This window comes from Eutrigla gurnardus (genome assembly GCF_963514095.1).
Source record: "Eutrigla gurnardus genome assembly, chromosome: 7".
NCBI classification, from domain to species: Eukaryota; Metazoa; Chordata; class Actinopteri; order Perciformes; family Triglidae; genus Eutrigla; species Eutrigla gurnardus.
The window spans coordinates 8,126,316-8,144,532 of NC_139921.1; the positions used below are offsets into that span (position 1 = coordinate 8,126,316).

The following is an 18,217-nucleotide window of genomic DNA, read 5'->3' on the forward strand; positions in this document are numbered from 1 at the left end:
TGCTGAGAGACCTGGCGATTTAATGTTCATTCAATTGTTTCATTAAATGTATGTCTAATAAAAAAGATGTCTTATCTGTGACACAATAAAAATATTTGTTTCTTAACAAAATATAAAGTGATTCCAGCAAGTTTTAGTGTAAATTTCAATTTCAATTCAATTTTTTCAATTTTTTTTGCATATTTTGATGAATTAATGGGATAATATTGTGAAATCACAGTTATTTTGACAGGCTAATCTTGACATGACATTTTCATATTGTGGCCTTGTAAAATTCTGTGATAATTGTCATTTTAATGTACATTTTAATTACGACATAGCCTTGGATTATTTAAATCAATACACTTTTTGTCAAATTCAGCAAAATCCTGAACCCACTGCCACTTTTTTAAACATTAACGCTTCTTTCTGTGACTGTTAATACAGATGAGTCTCCATTTGTGTGTGCAGCAGTTTGTGACCGCAGCGAAAATGTTTTTTTGAAAAGGTTAAACGCCAACAAATAGATTGAAGCAGAAAATGTCATTAGACGAAACCGCGTGTGTGTGTGTGTGTGTGTGTGTGTGTGTGTGTGTGTGTGTGTGTGTGTGTGTGTGTGTGTGTGTGTGTGTGTGTGTGTGTGTGTGTGTGTGTGTGTGTGTGTGTGTGTGTGTGTGTGTTTTTAACCAATGAATGAAGCCTATGGAACAAGCTCATAGATGCATTTATAAGGGCATGGACAGAAACCATGAACAGAAACAACACTTGAGGTAACTCTTCATGTCAACACACCGGAAGCAGATTATTATAAATTTTGTTTTATTATTGTATTGTACTTTTGTTCTGAAGGCTGAACCAGCACTCTCACTAGACTGGACCAGACTCGGAACGTGGGATTTCCCGACCCTGAAAGCATGCGCTTCACAGGGAGGAAATCCTTCAATGTGGCTCCGACAACACTCTGGTGGCCACAGGCGCTCCAAGATCTCTAGGAGTCAAAATGATGGAAGGTCTTCACAATTTTTCATCTTAAAAAAAAAAAATTCTTTCACCATAACCATTTTCACCCTGAGGTGAAGAGAGACATCGTGAATGATGAATTATTCTGCTTGAAAACACATTTTAAGACGGAAGCTGCAGCCGGACTTTGCTCAAAGGCACCTTAAAAATGGGTGGATTTCCTGTAAAATGTGCTGTTAATATTCATGGTCTCTAATGGATTTATTTTTGATGCCTATGTGCCACCAGACACTTGGATACAATTAACTTTGGCAAAGCCAACAGAAAGTAAAATATAAGACATTTAAAACACAAAACATTCAATCTGGATGGATTTAACCCGTTAAAATGCAGCAGCAAAATACATTGATCAATGGAGCGCCGGAGTAACAGGAACGTGATGTTACATCAATTTGCATTTTACCTTGTTGGAGATCTCTGCTATAAAATGTTGAAGGCAACAAAAGATGGACACACTGACTTTCCGTGGTTCTGAGCTCAGCTGCCTGTTCCACCATAGAGACGACCTCTGGTGGCGTCTGCTGGTCATTACAACAATATGGTCCAAAGAGCAGCATCTGGATTCATGACGGCATTGAAAATCGTACCGTATCAGTATTTCTTAATACCGTGATATACCATCATACTCGCAGTGAGACACACTAACATGCACTCACATGCACTAACAGCAAGCATGGCTGGCCCAGCTATGTAAACAATGCACTTTGAACACGCCTCCAACTTCTCTTGGCAATTCAAGAAAACACTAGAGTTTCACCTTTCAGTGAAGAAACATTGTGATTCCCATCACTCATGGAAGTGGCAGGCCTCGCTTTCAACCCTGCAGTAGCCATGACAAACACTCCACCAGTGGGTGGAGGGGTCAGAGGTGCATAATGTTCCCTTTTCACCCTGAGGTGAAGAGACAAATCTCAACTTGAACTTGAATGATTCATTATTCTGCTTGACAGGGCTGGCGGGCAAAACGCCTTTAAAAAGGAAGCTGCTCCAGGGGAAGGGCTTCATGCTTTTAATGTCCGTCTGCGATAGTGTGGTTTTGTGTTCGCTTCACATGCTTCCTATTCGTCAAAGAAGCATTTATTTGCTGATGCTTGAATGCTTTATTATTTGGTATGGCTTATACAAATAGTGTTCACGATTGAAGCCATGCCATTTAATTATTTCAGACTCTGGTCTGTTGCATCAGTGGATGCGTCATGCCAACAATTGGTTGAATTTTTTCCTTTAGTCTGTAGCGATGTTTTTTGAATATCTCCCATCTTGCTCGTCTCCCCTTCGGGTTCCGTTTCTCGCTCCTTCCTTGTCATCTCCTCTTCTTGTCATGCTTTATCTCCTCTCATCCCCCCCCACCAGCTCCCTGTGTCTGGCAAAGATTCATGCATTAAAGCCTCAGCTACGCCTCTTGAATACAAACCGAACTTCGGCATTGTCTGGTGGGGGGAAACTCTGCGTTTGGGGCGTTCCCCACCGTGACTTAGCACTATACAGGACACACTGCTGTTCCATTGATGGGCCACAATAACAAATCAGTAGCTCGCCTCTACACATGCCACATCTCTAGAGGCCAATATGGACACCCCGATGATGAAGAGCAATATATTCTTCTCCGGTGTCCGTGTTTTCTACTGTCCTCCCATCAGGCCTCAGTGCTTCCACTGGAGCAAGAAACAATCAATATCTCCAGTGCCTCCAGTGAGCCATACTGGACATAAAGATGAAAACAGCTGACATTGCTACCATGGTAACGTCCACAGAGATCCTCCCACCCTCTAGTTGCCAATCCCCCCATATGTTCTGTGCTTTGGTGCAGCAGAGAAATGGTGGACTGAAGCTCTTTCAGGCCACCAGAGAAATTAACGGAATTTTCTGAGTCAGCAGTAAATGTTGCAGTCATCTTCATAATCCAATAAGTTTGTACTCCTCTTTTATGATCGCTAGACTTTGGTCTGGGCCAACGTGACATCACACCTAGTGATGGGTTGATATAGGATGTTTAACCGGCAATGAGTTGATCGTGGGGAATTTCCATTATCAGGATAATCATAAATATCTATGTCTAGCTCACAATCATGGTACACAAGTGGAACATTTTAAATATATATATAATATTAATTTTTTTTTTTATTTAATTTATATTTTTATTATTCAGGGAGACCTTATGATTCATGATCATCTTATTTAAGGATGTTCACTAAAAACGTCTTATCTGTTGCCAAATGTAAAGTGTTCCAGTTCCAGAAGTTCCAGTTTTTGAAAATGTGCCATATTAAGGCAAGGCAAGGCAACTTTATTTGTATAGCACCTTTCATACACAAGGCAGACTCAAAGTGCTTCACATCATAACACATCATATAATAAAGTGAAAAAATAGAAGAATTTAAAAGAAAATAAAGGCAAAATTAAAATGCATTACAGAAAGACAAGGAGAATAAAAACACATTTGCAATAATAAGACAGTGCAGACGTTAAAAGATTTAGCAGAAAGCTATGGTGAACATAAAAGTATTATTTTAAGATTAAGGTTAAATTATATATTAAGAGTCGTATTCATATTTTGATGATCATCTGGATGATATTCTGAATCGCAAGTATTTTAAAGAGGATAATCGTGACAAGATATTTTCATCCCGTGCCTAACCGTTTTTACATGTGTAGAGTTGCATGTAGACGTCTAATGAGCCAGAACTACAAACACCTGTTAAATGTCCAGCGCATCTCGAGAGTGAAATGTTTATTTCCCTTCTCTTTGTGTGTTGCAGTTGAAAGAGAGCTGGTTCAGAAGAGGACGTTCACTCGATGGATGAACCTACATCTGGAGAAGGTTTGTTGATCTTCATGTTATTACGAAGACGCTCACTGAGCTTTCATTTCATCTGTTACAGTCGCTCTGGTCCAAATCCCAGGTTTAGGGTTCGGCATCGCTACTGATTTCCTGAAACCATTCAATTCTGATTCACAAGGACCCAATTTGATTGCAATTTTTCTTGGTTATGAGCTATTTTCACAGAACTAATGCTGCAAATTATACAAAGCTTGAACTCTCTTACCTGGTGCATTATTAAAAATATGATGTTACATTAATACACTGTTTATTTAACATGAGCCACTCACAACATAATTCTATAGATCACCTCGACAGTACAGTCGTAGGTGATGATTCATCATTTCAGTAGTGAAGGACACAACAGAATGTGGAGATGATTGCTGATAGGCTTTCTGGCCGATGTCTGATTAAATGCTTTCAGAGATTTGTGCTATTTCCACAACATTGACCTCGAGTATCATATCTTGCATATGGATTTGCTTTTTTCCAGCTCTCTTCTGTCCCCATACTTTTTTAACCCAAAACGCTGCCAGACATCTGCTGTCGTGGATCTTCTGCCATGTTTTATTTCACCGTCTCTCACATGGACAAATTTTGTTGTGCGGCCATGCCAGACTAACGAAGAGGATGCATGAAATGGTGTTAAAACATTGATTTGAGGTTTTTATGAGTCGATATCAGACATGCCAAATGAAGATTGTATGATCAGAAATAGCAGAAAATCAATTTTTTTAACCCAGCCCTATCCCAAAATAGTAGCACCATCTTCCCCATGGAATGTCACATTATGATCACAATACCCCGCAATGCTCCTAATATGTGTTTTACAGGTGCATTCTCTCCATCTCACTCTATGAATTATACATGTGGTTGTGTGGAACTGCCCGTGTGCAGCATTAAAGTTTCATTAGGCTGTAATGTCGTAATCTGAGAGAGTGTTGCAGGTCTAGCTAGCCCAGGGTGGTCGTTTCCTCCACGAACCACCCAGCGAGCCGCTGCATGCGGACAATAGCCGGGTGGATGAGGGGCCCCTCCCTGGGCCAAATACAGGAGAAATGCTTCCAAGGTAACCAATGACAATCCTGTTGATGAAAGGGACGAGAAACTGTTGTATGGAGGCCCAGAAGGGACACACAAGTCCCTTCTTATAACTATAAATACACAGATTTGACTGAGAAATGTGTAATACACAAATTATAACACCATCATAATAAACATTATTGTGTTAAAAAAATGTATAGAAAAAATGGATTTATTGAAGAGCGTGACAGCCCCCCAAGTCATAACTGTTTAATGTGAAAAGCCGAGACATTGGCTGATATTTTTCAACTAACAATTATGAACAAATTTATGGGCTGATACATAACGAGACATTTCAGTCCACAAATGGCAAAGATGTGCGAGATAAATTAGAAACAGTGTGACGACGCATTCTCACTGCTCAGAAGTTAAATCAGGGCTCCTTGGAACCTCCCTCGAACTATATTAAAAAAGTTTGAAGAGAGAGATTTTCTATGGATGTCAAGAAACGTTACTCAATTGCAAGGGAGTAGGTTTGATTTTGAGATTGGTGGGGACACAAAAGTGCTCCAAGGCAGCACTCATGAAAGTTGACGTTTTTTTGCATTAGCAATCATAATTTCACGTCATGAAAATGTTATAGGTTAGATTACTTAATATTAATTAATTATATTTTATACAGCTGGGATCAGCTCCAGCCCCCCCGCGACCCTGAATACAGGATAAGCGGTAGAAAATGGATGGATGGAAATTATATTTTATAATTATAAAACCACATGATCATCTAGAATCTGAGGTTTTATTGTATTTTCACCACAAATTTTCTTTATGTGTTTTTAAACCGTTGCTCTCTTCTACACAAATACATGAAAATAAGAATTAAAAATAACTTTAAAAAGGTGTATCTCTTTGGCATTAAATATTCTCTTTTATTCAATATTTGTATTGTTGAGCCTCTACCTATACACCCTTGAAGTAACTTACACTTTGACTCCTAAAGAAGTCTCTTATATCCACTTTTCTTTTCTTTGACATCCTTCAAATCCTGTACAGCACACACGCACACACACACGCACGCACACACGTACACGCACGCAAACAGACACAAACACAAATGTAAATGGCACCACTGATATTAAAATCCATCTAGCTGACATGACCCAGGAAGAACAAATGCCGAACATGTTGACAACTGAACTTCAACACTCGCAGATAACATGCACTGCCTCTCGTCCGGTCCAACTAGCAGGTTGCAGGTAGTTTTAACAAGCAGAAGGAGTGACAGTGGGCACAGCCAATCACATGTAAGTTAGCGAGAAACCGGCAGCCGATCAGGGAGCGGTATTTAGGTTAGAGAGGCGGGACTTCTAGCAGAGACCAACATAACCCTTTGTGTGCCATAATCATTGACTAAACACTACGGACAGCGGTTGTATTGATAGTGACTACACAGTAGCGGCTGAATATTGGTAGGGACGTGTCCCTAGCATCCCTACCCAATTCTACGCCCTTGCTCAATTGGGAAGGTTTTCTGACACAACCAGTATATAAGAAGTGGACATAGCCATCATGACGTCACGTGTTGGTTTGTGGACTACGATTTTGAAACCTCAAGTTCATCATTTTAGCAGCCACCATCTTGGATTTTTTGATCGGAAGTGACCATATTTTGTGGGTGGGTGGATCTGATGAACACAAGCAGCAGAGCGGCAATCTAGTCCATCTGGCTTCTGGTGTGAAGCTGTTATCAAAGTTAGCTTCATAAAGTAAGGTCGTGTTGAACTAATCTTAGTAGCTCATTGTATTGTTAGTGTGTCAGCGACGATAGCGAGGCAGCGGTAGAGATTTAGACCATAAACTCAGGTTTACAATGTTTACTGAGATAATAAATCAGGTGAGAAGTAGGGTCATTTTCTCATAGACTTCCATGCAATCAGACTTATTTTGGCTAGTGGAGAGAATACAAGCTTAAGGCACTTCAGCGTGGGCTTCACTATTCAACGGCAGGTTGACGCCTGGGCAAAACGTATCTGCTTTTATTTGTGAGAATATCAACGAGTTTTGTCTTACCTTGGAGGAATGTGTTGTTTGATCTCCTGTGGAATCATGTGTACATGGATACTCTTATTGTTATTGTGTTAATTCACAGGTAGGAAATCATGCTTTATTGCCTTTCCCAATGAGTTCAAGTAATACATTGTTTCTATTTAACAGTCGCGAACACGAAAAGCAGTTAAAACCATAACAGATTGTACTGCATTAAGAATGTTTACATACAGTATATAAAAATGCATAATCTTCTTCTTTATCTTTTCTTTATTTTTTTGGATTTGTAAGTTGTCTTTCATGAGAGATTTAGAGCGGATTAATTGATAAACAACCTAGCAAATGGAAGATGTCTTTGTAAATAGAAATAATGGACCACAAAAGTCACCCTCATCAACACAGTCATCAGTCGCATGGTGGCATTCATGATACTTTGACTCCTCTTCCTTTTCAAAGTCCATGGACTTTAGGCTTTGACCTTTAACATGCACATACAAACTTTAAACAAACTAAAGGAAAGGGGAAAAGCAGAAAAGCTAATTAGGGCCTTGTTAATGTCAAACACACACCTGTACATTGATAGACCTCTCGTATATCAAATGACTACACATTGAGATTTCCAAAGCAGGCTCCAGCAGAGCTTTACATCACTGTGTGTACACCGACCCGCTGCGTTTCACTATCTTTCCTTTCTGTTGTGTCTCCAACCAGGGGTGAGTCTGGGTGAGCTGAGAATATGAGCGTCTGATCAAATCTTTTGTGTTCAGTCACACAATGAGCCTGTCTTCTCTTACTCATTGTTTGGCCCCGCATCAAATCTCTGACCCACTAATTAACAATCATGCATTTGTCTTCTGTCATCTTGGAAAGTTCCAGCCACTTCACCCCCCCAATCGCCCTCCACCGCCACCGTTCACCATGTTCAGACAAATTCACAAATGCCTGAGTGAGTAATGGCTTGTTGTGATAACAACGCGGAAGGCAGTGCATGCTGTGGGTTACCGACGGATTAAGGATCCATCTGCATACTTTACTGTTGGTGTATTTAGCAGGCGGCAACCTCCGGTTCTGAATAGTGATGCCAATGCAAAAGTGCCTTGAATTTGCATTCTCTCTTCTGGTCATAAGGGGGCGACTCCTGATTGCAAAACATCTGATTGCATGGAAGTCAATAAGGAAAATGATCCTCCTTCTAACTCAATGTATTATCTCAGTAAACATTGTAAACACAAGTGTATGGTCTCAATCTCTGGTTTCAAGTCTTCTTCAATACAGCATGTTGATGTTCATTTGGTAATTATGATCCAAATAGAGTCAAATAGACCTTAACCTTCTAAGACCTGACATCTTTTTTGGGATGCATTTTTAATTTCCCTTTGCTATTTGGGCTTATTGAGAACTGATAAGTATAAAAACTAAGCATCATCTTTTGACATGATGTAGTTTTTGGTAAGTATTCTTTTTTAAGAATTAAGTATTATGGTATAGAAGATCAAAATGTGATGTCCAAGCATGTGGATGCCAGATCTTAAGAAGTGAAAGCACGGTGTGCTTTAGGCCGTGGCTACCTTGTGATTGACAGGTTGCTACTGCAGCATCGCTCCTCCAGAGTCCAAATTAGGTCACTTCCTTCACTGGCTGCAAAAAATCCAAGGTGACGACGGCCAAACTGCCAACCTCAAGGCTTCAAAATCATTGTCAACTAAGCAATAGACAATAATTAAGAAGATAACATCCATTTTCTTGATCCCCCCCCCCCCCTCTTATTCCCCTCTCTCTTTCCCACTATTTTCAGTGTGACCCGCCCATTGAGGTCCATGACCTTTTCCGGGACATCCAGGACGGACACATCCTCATGGCCCTGCTGGAGGAACTCTCCGGCTGCAAGCTGGTCAGACTCTCACACAGTTAACTTCACACATGTAACTGCACAGTACTGTGTTGTATGAAGACTGGTCTGCAGTTTTTATACAATCCCATAACACTTTTCTCATTCTGAATGATCTTCCAGCTTCAAGGGTTCAAGAAGTCCTCCCATCGGATTTTCAGACTCAACAACATTGCCAAGGTCCTTACTTTCCTGGAGGAGAGAAACGTGAGTTCCACAGCACATTGAAAATACAAGACTACCTAATGTTTGTTGGTACAGAGCTGCAGGGGTGATGTATTTTTGTAGGCCAAACAGGAAGTTAGCATCACATGTATTCCCTCCACAAAAAGCCAATGGGACTTGCCCTTCCGATTCAGGGTTACTGCCGGAAACAAGCATTTAACTTAAACATTTAACATCAGCAAAATGCTCTTCACATGTGAACACCACTGTTATCAATACAATCCCCAGGAGTAGAAAATAATGTTATGCTATAAACAAACAACCGTTTGTTAATAATTTTGGCGTGATCTTTGGCACCTCCTTCAAATTTGATGAACAAATTGGTTCAGTTGTGAAAACAAGTGTTTTCCAGTTAAAACTTTTATCTCTCTCCCAAAGACCTTGAGAGAGTAATTTGTTCTTTTATTACCTCTCGTTAGACTACTGTCATTCTTTGTACGTGGGTGGAGAACAGTCGTCTCCTTGACGAAGGCAATTCAAATTGCAGTTGTTCGTCTTCTTACTGGAAAAAGAAAATTTGATTATATCACCAGTATTGGCCTCATTCCACTGGCTTCCTGTCTGCTTCAGGGTTGAGTTTAAGATTTTGTTGCTTGCCGTGATTTAGCTCACTATCATGGTGGACAAGCGAAAAATAGTTGTATTTAAAATAAAATAAAACATTTGATTTATTTATGCAGGTAGACCTTATTATTTCAGATTATGTGTCTCATCTCTGACACACACAAAAAAAGTTTTTTCCTTCACAAAATATATTATTATTGTATTATTACAATTATATAATAAATTATTCCTGTATGTTTTCTTTTATGTTTTTAACAATTTTGGATGATTATCACAAGTTGCTTTATATTTATTTATATATTATGGTTGTTCATGACTTTGGTCAACTGTTGTTGTTGTTGTTGTTTTATAATGAGCTATACAAATAAAGTTTGACTTAATTTTGACTGACACCACGATCGCATGACGTCACGTGAACACCGTCCAGCAAAATGTGGATGACATTCATCTCATCTCATTTAGTCACTTGTTTGCAATTGACTATTTTAAGACAACAAAAAAAAAGTGTAGAACAAAATGTTAGAATCCCTTCTGCTTGTGTTTGCCAGTCTTTATTTCAGGCATCTAGACAAAAAATAAATCAAAAACCTGTTGACTATCATGAAGGAACCAGAGTCTTGTACTAGGAAGCAGGATTTATTGTTAGCGAGGAAACTTCAGTTTTAACTCAATGGTAGTTCAATACTTACCAGGTAGATCACCATGGTAACTGATGCTGCACACCTAACCTGCTCTGGAGGTCACCTCATATGAAAGCAGCCTTCTGACCAATCAGAGCTCAATGTGAGGATTGTTAGATAATATTGCACTAATGAGAAGAATGTAAGTCATAATCAGACTTAAAGAAACACTTTAAACTGAGAAATGCAGAAAGGACGAGAAGCATAGCATAGATCTATAATTGGCTACATTCAATAACGTTTTGCTTAGATTTATTCTTATTGCTTAGATAATAATTAGGACTCGTTCCTGCAGCATATATTGACTGCACATACATACGTGTCCCCAGGTCAAACTGGTCAGCATCGATGCAGCTGATGTCGCTGATGGAAACTCCTCCATCGTCTTGGGACTCATCTGGAACATCATCCTCTTCTTCCAGGTAATCTCATATTCCCTGCCAAATCTTTTGAACGTCATACCTCTTCCTCCACTCTCCTCTCTACTTTGAGGTTCCATTTCCCCTCCTCTTTTTACTCAAAATTGGGTCAAGAGTTAGAAAGAAGTGTCTACTTTACAGCCTTTGGACTTTCCATTCACAAAAGCCCATCAAAGTGCAGCTCTAGTTTATGTAATCACACTGCGGTTCGATGCCTCAGACAGACACCATGAGGAAACAATTATCTCTGCAGTTCACACTGTCTAGGCATTCAAGTCTATGAAGCTGTCTACTCTGCCACTGTGAAAAGCTAAAAAAACAGAGTTCTCTATCTCCTCTCCTCGAACTTCCAAAACAAAGATATCAGGGGTTCTAAGATGGCAGCACACGATAAGTTCAGATCAGATAATATATAAACTACCATATTTTATCTAGGCTGGTGGTGGGTGGGAGCCATCAACGCCTCCTAGAGGGCAATTTTTAACCGGCCTGTCTGGCCCTCAGATCAAAATTGTTCTATAGACCCTTACAAACAACCTAGAAGTGTGAACGAAACTTTTGCATAAATTTGAAATTGCCTATACACAAAACCCCTCACAGGTTAGCACTGTCAAAACGGCTTTATGGGGGTCAAGAGGGTGAACTTGCATGTCAAAGTTAACCATATCTGAACATTTTGAGGATTAATTTTGTCTCCTTGAGGCGATCCAAATGTTGACCTTTTAAATCCTGCTGTGTCCAGGCTTGGGGACTATTACAATCAGTCAGTAGGCCCTTTCTGCAGCAGCCATGTTGACATGCCATTGCAGGGTAAATGCAGGTGTAAATAATAACATGAATTACTGCCCTGTTAGGTGTGCCAGGGCCCTGGAATTGTGCATGCTGGCTCACACCTGTGTTTTACCTGATTATGAAATGTCAAAATGGCTGCTGCAAAAAGGCCCTGTACTAAGTATGATTCCGATTATTATAATTATTCCTTTTGTGCGGAGTGAAAACTACCCAATGCTTTTTTTAAATGGTCAAAAGCTGTGCAGCAAAGACAGATTAACCTGTCGTTTAGTCCTTTGTTTGGTTCAAAGTTCAAATGTTGTTATACCCTCCCTGTCTATTCAATGTCTACGTGTCACACCCCACTGTATGTCTGATGCAAATCGTAAAGAATGACCTGTCAGAAGCCTGAGGGTTACAACGGTGATGCTGAAGTGCCTTAAACTTGCATTCTCTCTGCTGGCCATCAGGGGGTGACTCCTCTGGTTGCTTAAAGAAGTCAAATTGCATGGAAATCTATGAGAAAATTACCCTACATCTCATTTAGTAAACTCAGTATAGTTTATGGTCTCGATCTCTAGTTTCAAGTCTTCTTCATGATGTTTATTTAGTAAATGATGGTCAGTTTAGAGTTAAATAGACCATAAAGCAGTGGTAGCCAATGAAGTTAGCTACTAAGATGACTTTAACTCTTAGCTGTAAACTTTACCTTTAAATTAAGAACCTAACTTTAAAAGCTTCACACCAGAAGTCAGATGCAGTCAGGGTGCCGCTCTCCACCAGTCGCGTCTTCGGAGTCCAAATATGGTCACTTCTTTCTCTGGTTGCAGAAATCTCTTGCCCCTTACCATAACCAGATACGGGGTGTTGTAATGCTGAGGAATAATGATTAAAATACATTTTAGCCACTTTTCAACTTGGTGACTCCATGCTCAGCTCTACTCTTACTAGCTTTGTTTGAGGATGTGACAAACTAGATGCTGGGCAAGATTTCAATTGAGGCGTTTTGGATTTTTATATAAACAAAACACTATAAACTCAATAAAGGAAAGGGGGGAAGAAGAATGGTCCTTTGTAAGACTGAACCATCAGATGTATAAAGATATAAAGATCTTGTGCCTGAGACACTACATCATGTGTATCTGTTACGCAGGTTTTCAGTGATAAATGTGGTTATTTTCTCAGACTTTATAAAGCTCCACCAGATCTTAAATCTTAAATTTGATCTTGAAGGTCTAACAACATATTCAGAACTGAAGAGATCCACTGATTGTTTTTACTGGCTTTCATTCTCACGTAACTGTTGGTCATCTGTTGAACGGAATTACATCATGTGCCCTGGTTGCCGTGGTAACCATGATGTAATTAATCCTGTTAATGACTTGGCGTTTTACCTGTTTGTTGTCTTTCCACGGAAACCAGAACAGATTCTACTTTTTATCTGCGATGGTTTCTTACACTGTTTGGTTTTTCTGTGCCAACTAAACACTTTCAGTAGGGAACTTTGTGTAAATAATCTGCAGGAGAGACATGACTGAATTTGATAGTCAAGAGCTGAATCGGTCAGTAAAAGAGTTGACTAAAGGTGAATATAATCCAACTCTCTGTCTCCTTCCAGATCAAGGAGCTTACTGGGAACATCAGGAGCCAGTTTCCCTCCTCATCCAGCCTGTCGTCCATCCCCACCAGCTCAGACTCTGATACGTCCTGCTGCAGCACGCCGTCGGATGAGAGACAGTCAGCATCCACCGCCATGCGAGAACAGAGCAAAGCCATCAAGAAACTATTGCAGTGGGTGCAGAAGCGAACACGCAAGTGAGTGTGTTTTCAATAGATTGTTAAAGGGTCAGTTCACTCAAAAATCAACCCTTGGTGTGTGCTTTCAGTCTCCCTCTTGGGGTTTGTTTGGTGATCTTTCTGGACCGACCCTGACCACTGTTTGTGTGCTGCCATAGGTATGGTGTGGCAGTGCAAGACTTTGGGAAGAGTTGGACAAGTGGGCTGGCCTTCCTGGCTGTCATTAAGTCCATTGACCCGAGCCTGGTGGACATGAGGAAGGCACTGTTGAGGAACGCTAAGGAGAATCTGGAGGACGCCTTCAGGATAGCCCACTACAGCCTGGGTATCCCACGCCTCCTGGAGCCTGAGGGTAACAAGACAATAGTTCTTTTCAATTTATTGGCAAGACGCTGACGATACGATATGTTGATTTAGAATGTCAATTAGCTATGCCCCAAGCACAGCTTGTCTTCCTGGGATCCGTATTTAAATTTAAAAAACATACATTAAAAATTGCAGTCCATGGAAATCAACATGAATTAAACATTATATTACATGAGTAGCCATCATCAAAATGTGTCAGTGTACATCGTGTTAGGTACTGAAAGCCATATTCATTACATTTACATTTACATTTAGGTCATTTAGCAGACGCTTTTGTCCAAAGCGACTTACAATAAGTACATTTGTCAAAAGAAGGAAACAAAGAAATCACAACGTATCATTGCCGATAAAGTAAGAGCTAAAAATAGAACAAGTGTTAGGTCCTCATCTGAGTAAAGTAGTACCTCAAGAGCAACAGTGCTATGATCAGAGTGCTATAGGTAAGAGTGTTTTTTTTTTTTTTTTTGGGGGGGGGGGGTTAGTGGGTCATGCTATGTAGAGTCGATGCCACAGTAGCCTGCTCAACATAGCTTAGACCTCTGCAACAGGTTTCGTATAATTACATAATTAGCCGAACCAGGCCAGTTATAATGTTTGCATGGGTGCAACCAATACTATGTTACAGAGTAAGCTGCCAAAGAGTGGTAGTCTTTGTGCATTGAAAACAGCTCCATAATTATTCCCATTCATATGTCATGTGGTGCCTCTATGTAAAAATAGGATAATTTAATTAATTAACATGGGAGTCTTCATACAAATGTAACTGTGGTAATTATTCTTTATTTGCCCATGTCCAGATGTGACTATCAATGCACCAGTTGAACAATCCATCATGATGTATGTGTCACAGTTCCTGGAGCATTTCCCTGGCATAGAGGAGGTAAGAATCCCCTCTTACAGAGCATGGACGATTTGAGTCTGATGTACAGATTTTGACAAAACCCCAATGTCTAAATGTAGGCATGGATAGAGTTCTGCCAACTTCTTTGTTTTGTTTCTCAGCCAGAGGATCCCTGTCTGCTGATTGAACGGAGTGTCTCCATGGGTCGGATCAACTTCCGCGACAGTGACTTTAACCGCACACGGAATAGCGCTCCCCAAAGCAGAGTGAAGGAGAGGTCCTACATGTTCCAGAGAGTCTGTACCCAACCACCGCCCAAAATCTTAATATCCTCTGTGTCAGAGGACCGGAGCGCCATGTCGCCCCCCTTCAGACCGGCTGCAGCTCGCTCATGGTCCAGTGAAGACATCTTAGCAGATCCCCCCCACATGGAAGATGTCTCCAGCAGTGTGGTTAAAGAGCCCAGGGAATCTTCCAACTCACCCTCTGAGTCCCCACAACTGTCTTACACTCACTCGCCTACAGGCTCATCAGTGCCCGAGTCTGTAAACACAGAGTCTGTGATTGGTGACTCAGCAATCAGCTCGCCGGACTCCTGGGTAGAGAGCGAGTTTGGGGTGACGCCAGAGAGGTTCTGTGAAAGCCGAAGTGACAGTTCTTTGTGTGACAGCGGAACTGCCTGGGATGTGTATCGTGCCACCCCCGTGGAGGTCACTAATCTGGATGAAGGATGCGTCCTATCCCTAGAGGATAGAGCCCCTGATGAGCAGTTGATCACTGAGTCGTATATCGATGAAGGGATTTTCTCGCTGAGCTCATTGGAGAGCAACCAGGAGAGATATGGAGGGCATTCTGAGAAAAAGCAAGCGGAAGTAGTGGAAGAGAAAGAGGCAATCCTTGACAACCAGGACATTGCACTCGAAGGGGTACTAGACCATGGCAAAGCTGAGATTACCGAAGAAGTAGACCCTGAACAGATGGATACAAGTCAAAGCAGAGAGCAAGACCCTTCTTTTGGACTGTACGATGCAGAAGAGCAGCCCAAGAGCAGTGTTGGAAATCTCATTGAAACTGATGAATCTTCCCAACTCAAACAAACCAGTATTGAAGAGAGCACTTGCAGAGAACGAGAATGTTCAAACAAAGCCGTGGACTTCATTGGTGGTGCAGAGGACCATGAAGGACAAATAAATGGTCGAACTGGGAGTCAGAATGAGAGAAATAACTCTGAGGAATTAAAAGTGAGAACTGAATGTCCGAAAAAAGATTCTTTGTTAGAGGAGACGGGTATAGAGCAATGGGGTGAAGGGGTTGTAAAAACACAAGATGAAGCAAGTGAAGGATTTCTAAGAGACGAGCTAAATGCTGAAGAAAGCGTTTGCTCTGAGACTTCAGCAAGCACACTGCCAAACAACCAAGGCAGAGCTTCAAAAACAAGTCTGGACCTGGGACCAGGCATAAATATTCCTCTGATCTCTATTTCCAGCGAGCCAGAAGTGCAGGACGAAGAGGGGACGTGTGACCAAGAAAGACGAGATCATGCAGGGGATGATGAGCCGGAGGGGACTGACGCGGATGTCAACAGCCTTCAAGATCCACATGAATTGAGCTGTGACTCCAATGACAATGTTGACAAAACCTCTGTTGAGAGTCCTCCCTGCATGGTATCAGAGAAACCATCAGCTTCAGAACCAATGACAGACATAGAAAGCCAGCATTTGGATGAAAAGGACACCAGCAAATTATCAAATGAAGACATAGCTGGGCAAGAAGCAGGAGATAACGTGGCAATAAGTGAAGCCAGACAGGAATGTGAGTCTCCTCACCATGACTCTCAGATGGGTAACACTGAGAAGGACTTGATTTCTCAGACTTCTTCTAGGGATGCCGAATCTCAACCTATGACTGCTGATCAGGAAATGGATTCAACTGATCAACCGGATGGACACCAGAACCAACTGGGTGACACCTCTCCTGACAATGAAACGGCTACCACACAGCAGAGCACATTAGATCCAGTCAACTCCAAACTGTATGGTACGGCAGAGATTTCATCTCATGAACCAAGTAGTGTGTCCAGAGACTTGTTTTATACAGACTTTGATCAACATCCTCCCCCAGAGGATGTAGTAGGCGACCCAATTGAACCCATGGATCTTTTCTACCCTGACAAAGAAGAGCCCATGTTTACAGAGCCACCAGATACTGAAATGCAGAGTTGGCCTTCAGTTTTAAGTGTGTCTGCTCTCCAGCCGGCTCCAGCTTCAGAAACCAAACCTGACCAAGCACTCAGCCTGCTAGGTGAAGACTTCAGGAATGGAGTGGAATCAATAGAAGAGAACGACAAGGTATGTGTGTATATTCAGCCGAGTCTCAATCAGAACAGTTCAGTCTCAAATAAGCTTGGGCTTTTAAATACAATTAAGTAGTACACTTTAGTTGCAGTGCACTTTTTGGCCATTTCTAGGTGAGTTTTGATTGGGGTTGGGGATATCTGGTATGGTGATGTTGGTAAGTGAGTTGGACGATCAAGTGCTTTGGTCCAGACTGAAGTTTCTTGCCATGAAATTGTATACAGATGTTGTTCTTCAAAGGATGCACTTTATTTCTATCGCCACCATTAAGTTAACATTTTTGGTTTTGAGTGAACCTCTCTACAACCTTTGGATTGTTTTCCATGACATTTGGTACAGATATGTATATTCTGCACCAAATTAATTGTAATTACCAGATATGTCATCATGAGTCTCGGCTCCTTTTTCGAATCTAGTGTTCTGTACTCGGCTGTACTTTGTGTTTAGTGCAAATTTGTAGAATTGTTCTGATGCTGCCAATATCGGAAAGGCCTCCAATACAGCCTAAAGTGCTGGGTGCAAGTATGTGAGTCCATGCACCGATCCAATATCATGTTCGTCAGCTCAGATACACTGCAAAAGAACAACAACACCACAGCCTCTTAAATTCGGGGAAAAAACGGTCGCTGCATCCAAAATCAATGATGGAAGTTGTAAACGAGTAAGCCATCTTTGTCATCACTGTTGAGAGTTGCACATGCTCAGTCCTGATCAGGCAGGTGCGAACAGAGAGTTATTTTACCATATTTTACACTTATATTCTTGTTTTTAAACACACTGATGTGTTCTTGGATCAGCTGATACCAAAGTTCAGATATGAGGATCATTATCAGGATGTGGGGAAAAAATGCTATTTTCTATGGATATTCTGTTTTTTCATCATTATTTAATATATACAGTGTTTAAAGATATGTAAAGTTTATTAAAAGTTCCCTTTAGCCAATGATGACAAGTAGCCTATTTTCAAACCAACCCTAAACAGATCAATTTAACACTTAGATAAAACAAAGACAGGCAGTAAATCTTTACATTTAAATAGCTGGAACGGGTGAATGTTTTTCAGTCTTATTGGATAAATGGCTTCATCAAGTAAAAATCAAATTTAAATCAACACGATATTCGTCTTCTGGGCATCTTTGTGTGTGTCTAACGGTCCAGCTGGCCAAACAGGAACATGAAGCAATGTGACATTTCACACTTCCACAATATCTCACCTAATGACCAGCTGACCTGCTGGCATTTCTCATTCAGTCATCAAGTCTGTTCCACTGATGCTCTCTGAAAGCTTGTCACTATGATGTACTCATATTAACGACTTTCCATATCCGTGTGCTATTAGTGAGGATACATTAGCAAGTGACCCAATATTTTGTGGCGACATGTATTTAGTGGAGAAACTACAGCACCAGATGCTTCCAGTACC

General features: G+C 40.9%; 1 protein-coding gene across 1 annotated transcript in view; it reads left to right on the forward strand.

Moving 5' to 3' along the window:
• clmna (calmin a) overlaps positions 1–18,217 on the forward strand; it is a 44,512-nt gene that overhangs the window by 20,763 nt on the left and 5,532 nt on the right. The window contains exons 2-9 of the mRNA XM_084014024.1: positions 3,759–3,820; positions 8,685–8,780; positions 8,901–8,984; positions 10,576–10,668; positions 13,055–13,251; positions 13,392–13,585; positions 14,397–14,479; positions 14,602–16,788. Of these exons, the coding sequence (XP_083870150.1) occupies positions 3,759–3,820; positions 8,685–8,780; positions 8,901–8,984; positions 10,576–10,668; positions 13,055–13,251; positions 13,392–13,585; positions 14,397–14,479; positions 14,602–16,788 (2,996 nt within the window). The remainder of the gene's footprint in view (positions 1–3,758; positions 3,821–8,684; positions 8,781–8,900; positions 8,985–10,575; positions 10,669–13,054; positions 13,252–13,391; positions 13,586–14,396; positions 14,480–14,601; positions 16,789–18,217) is intronic.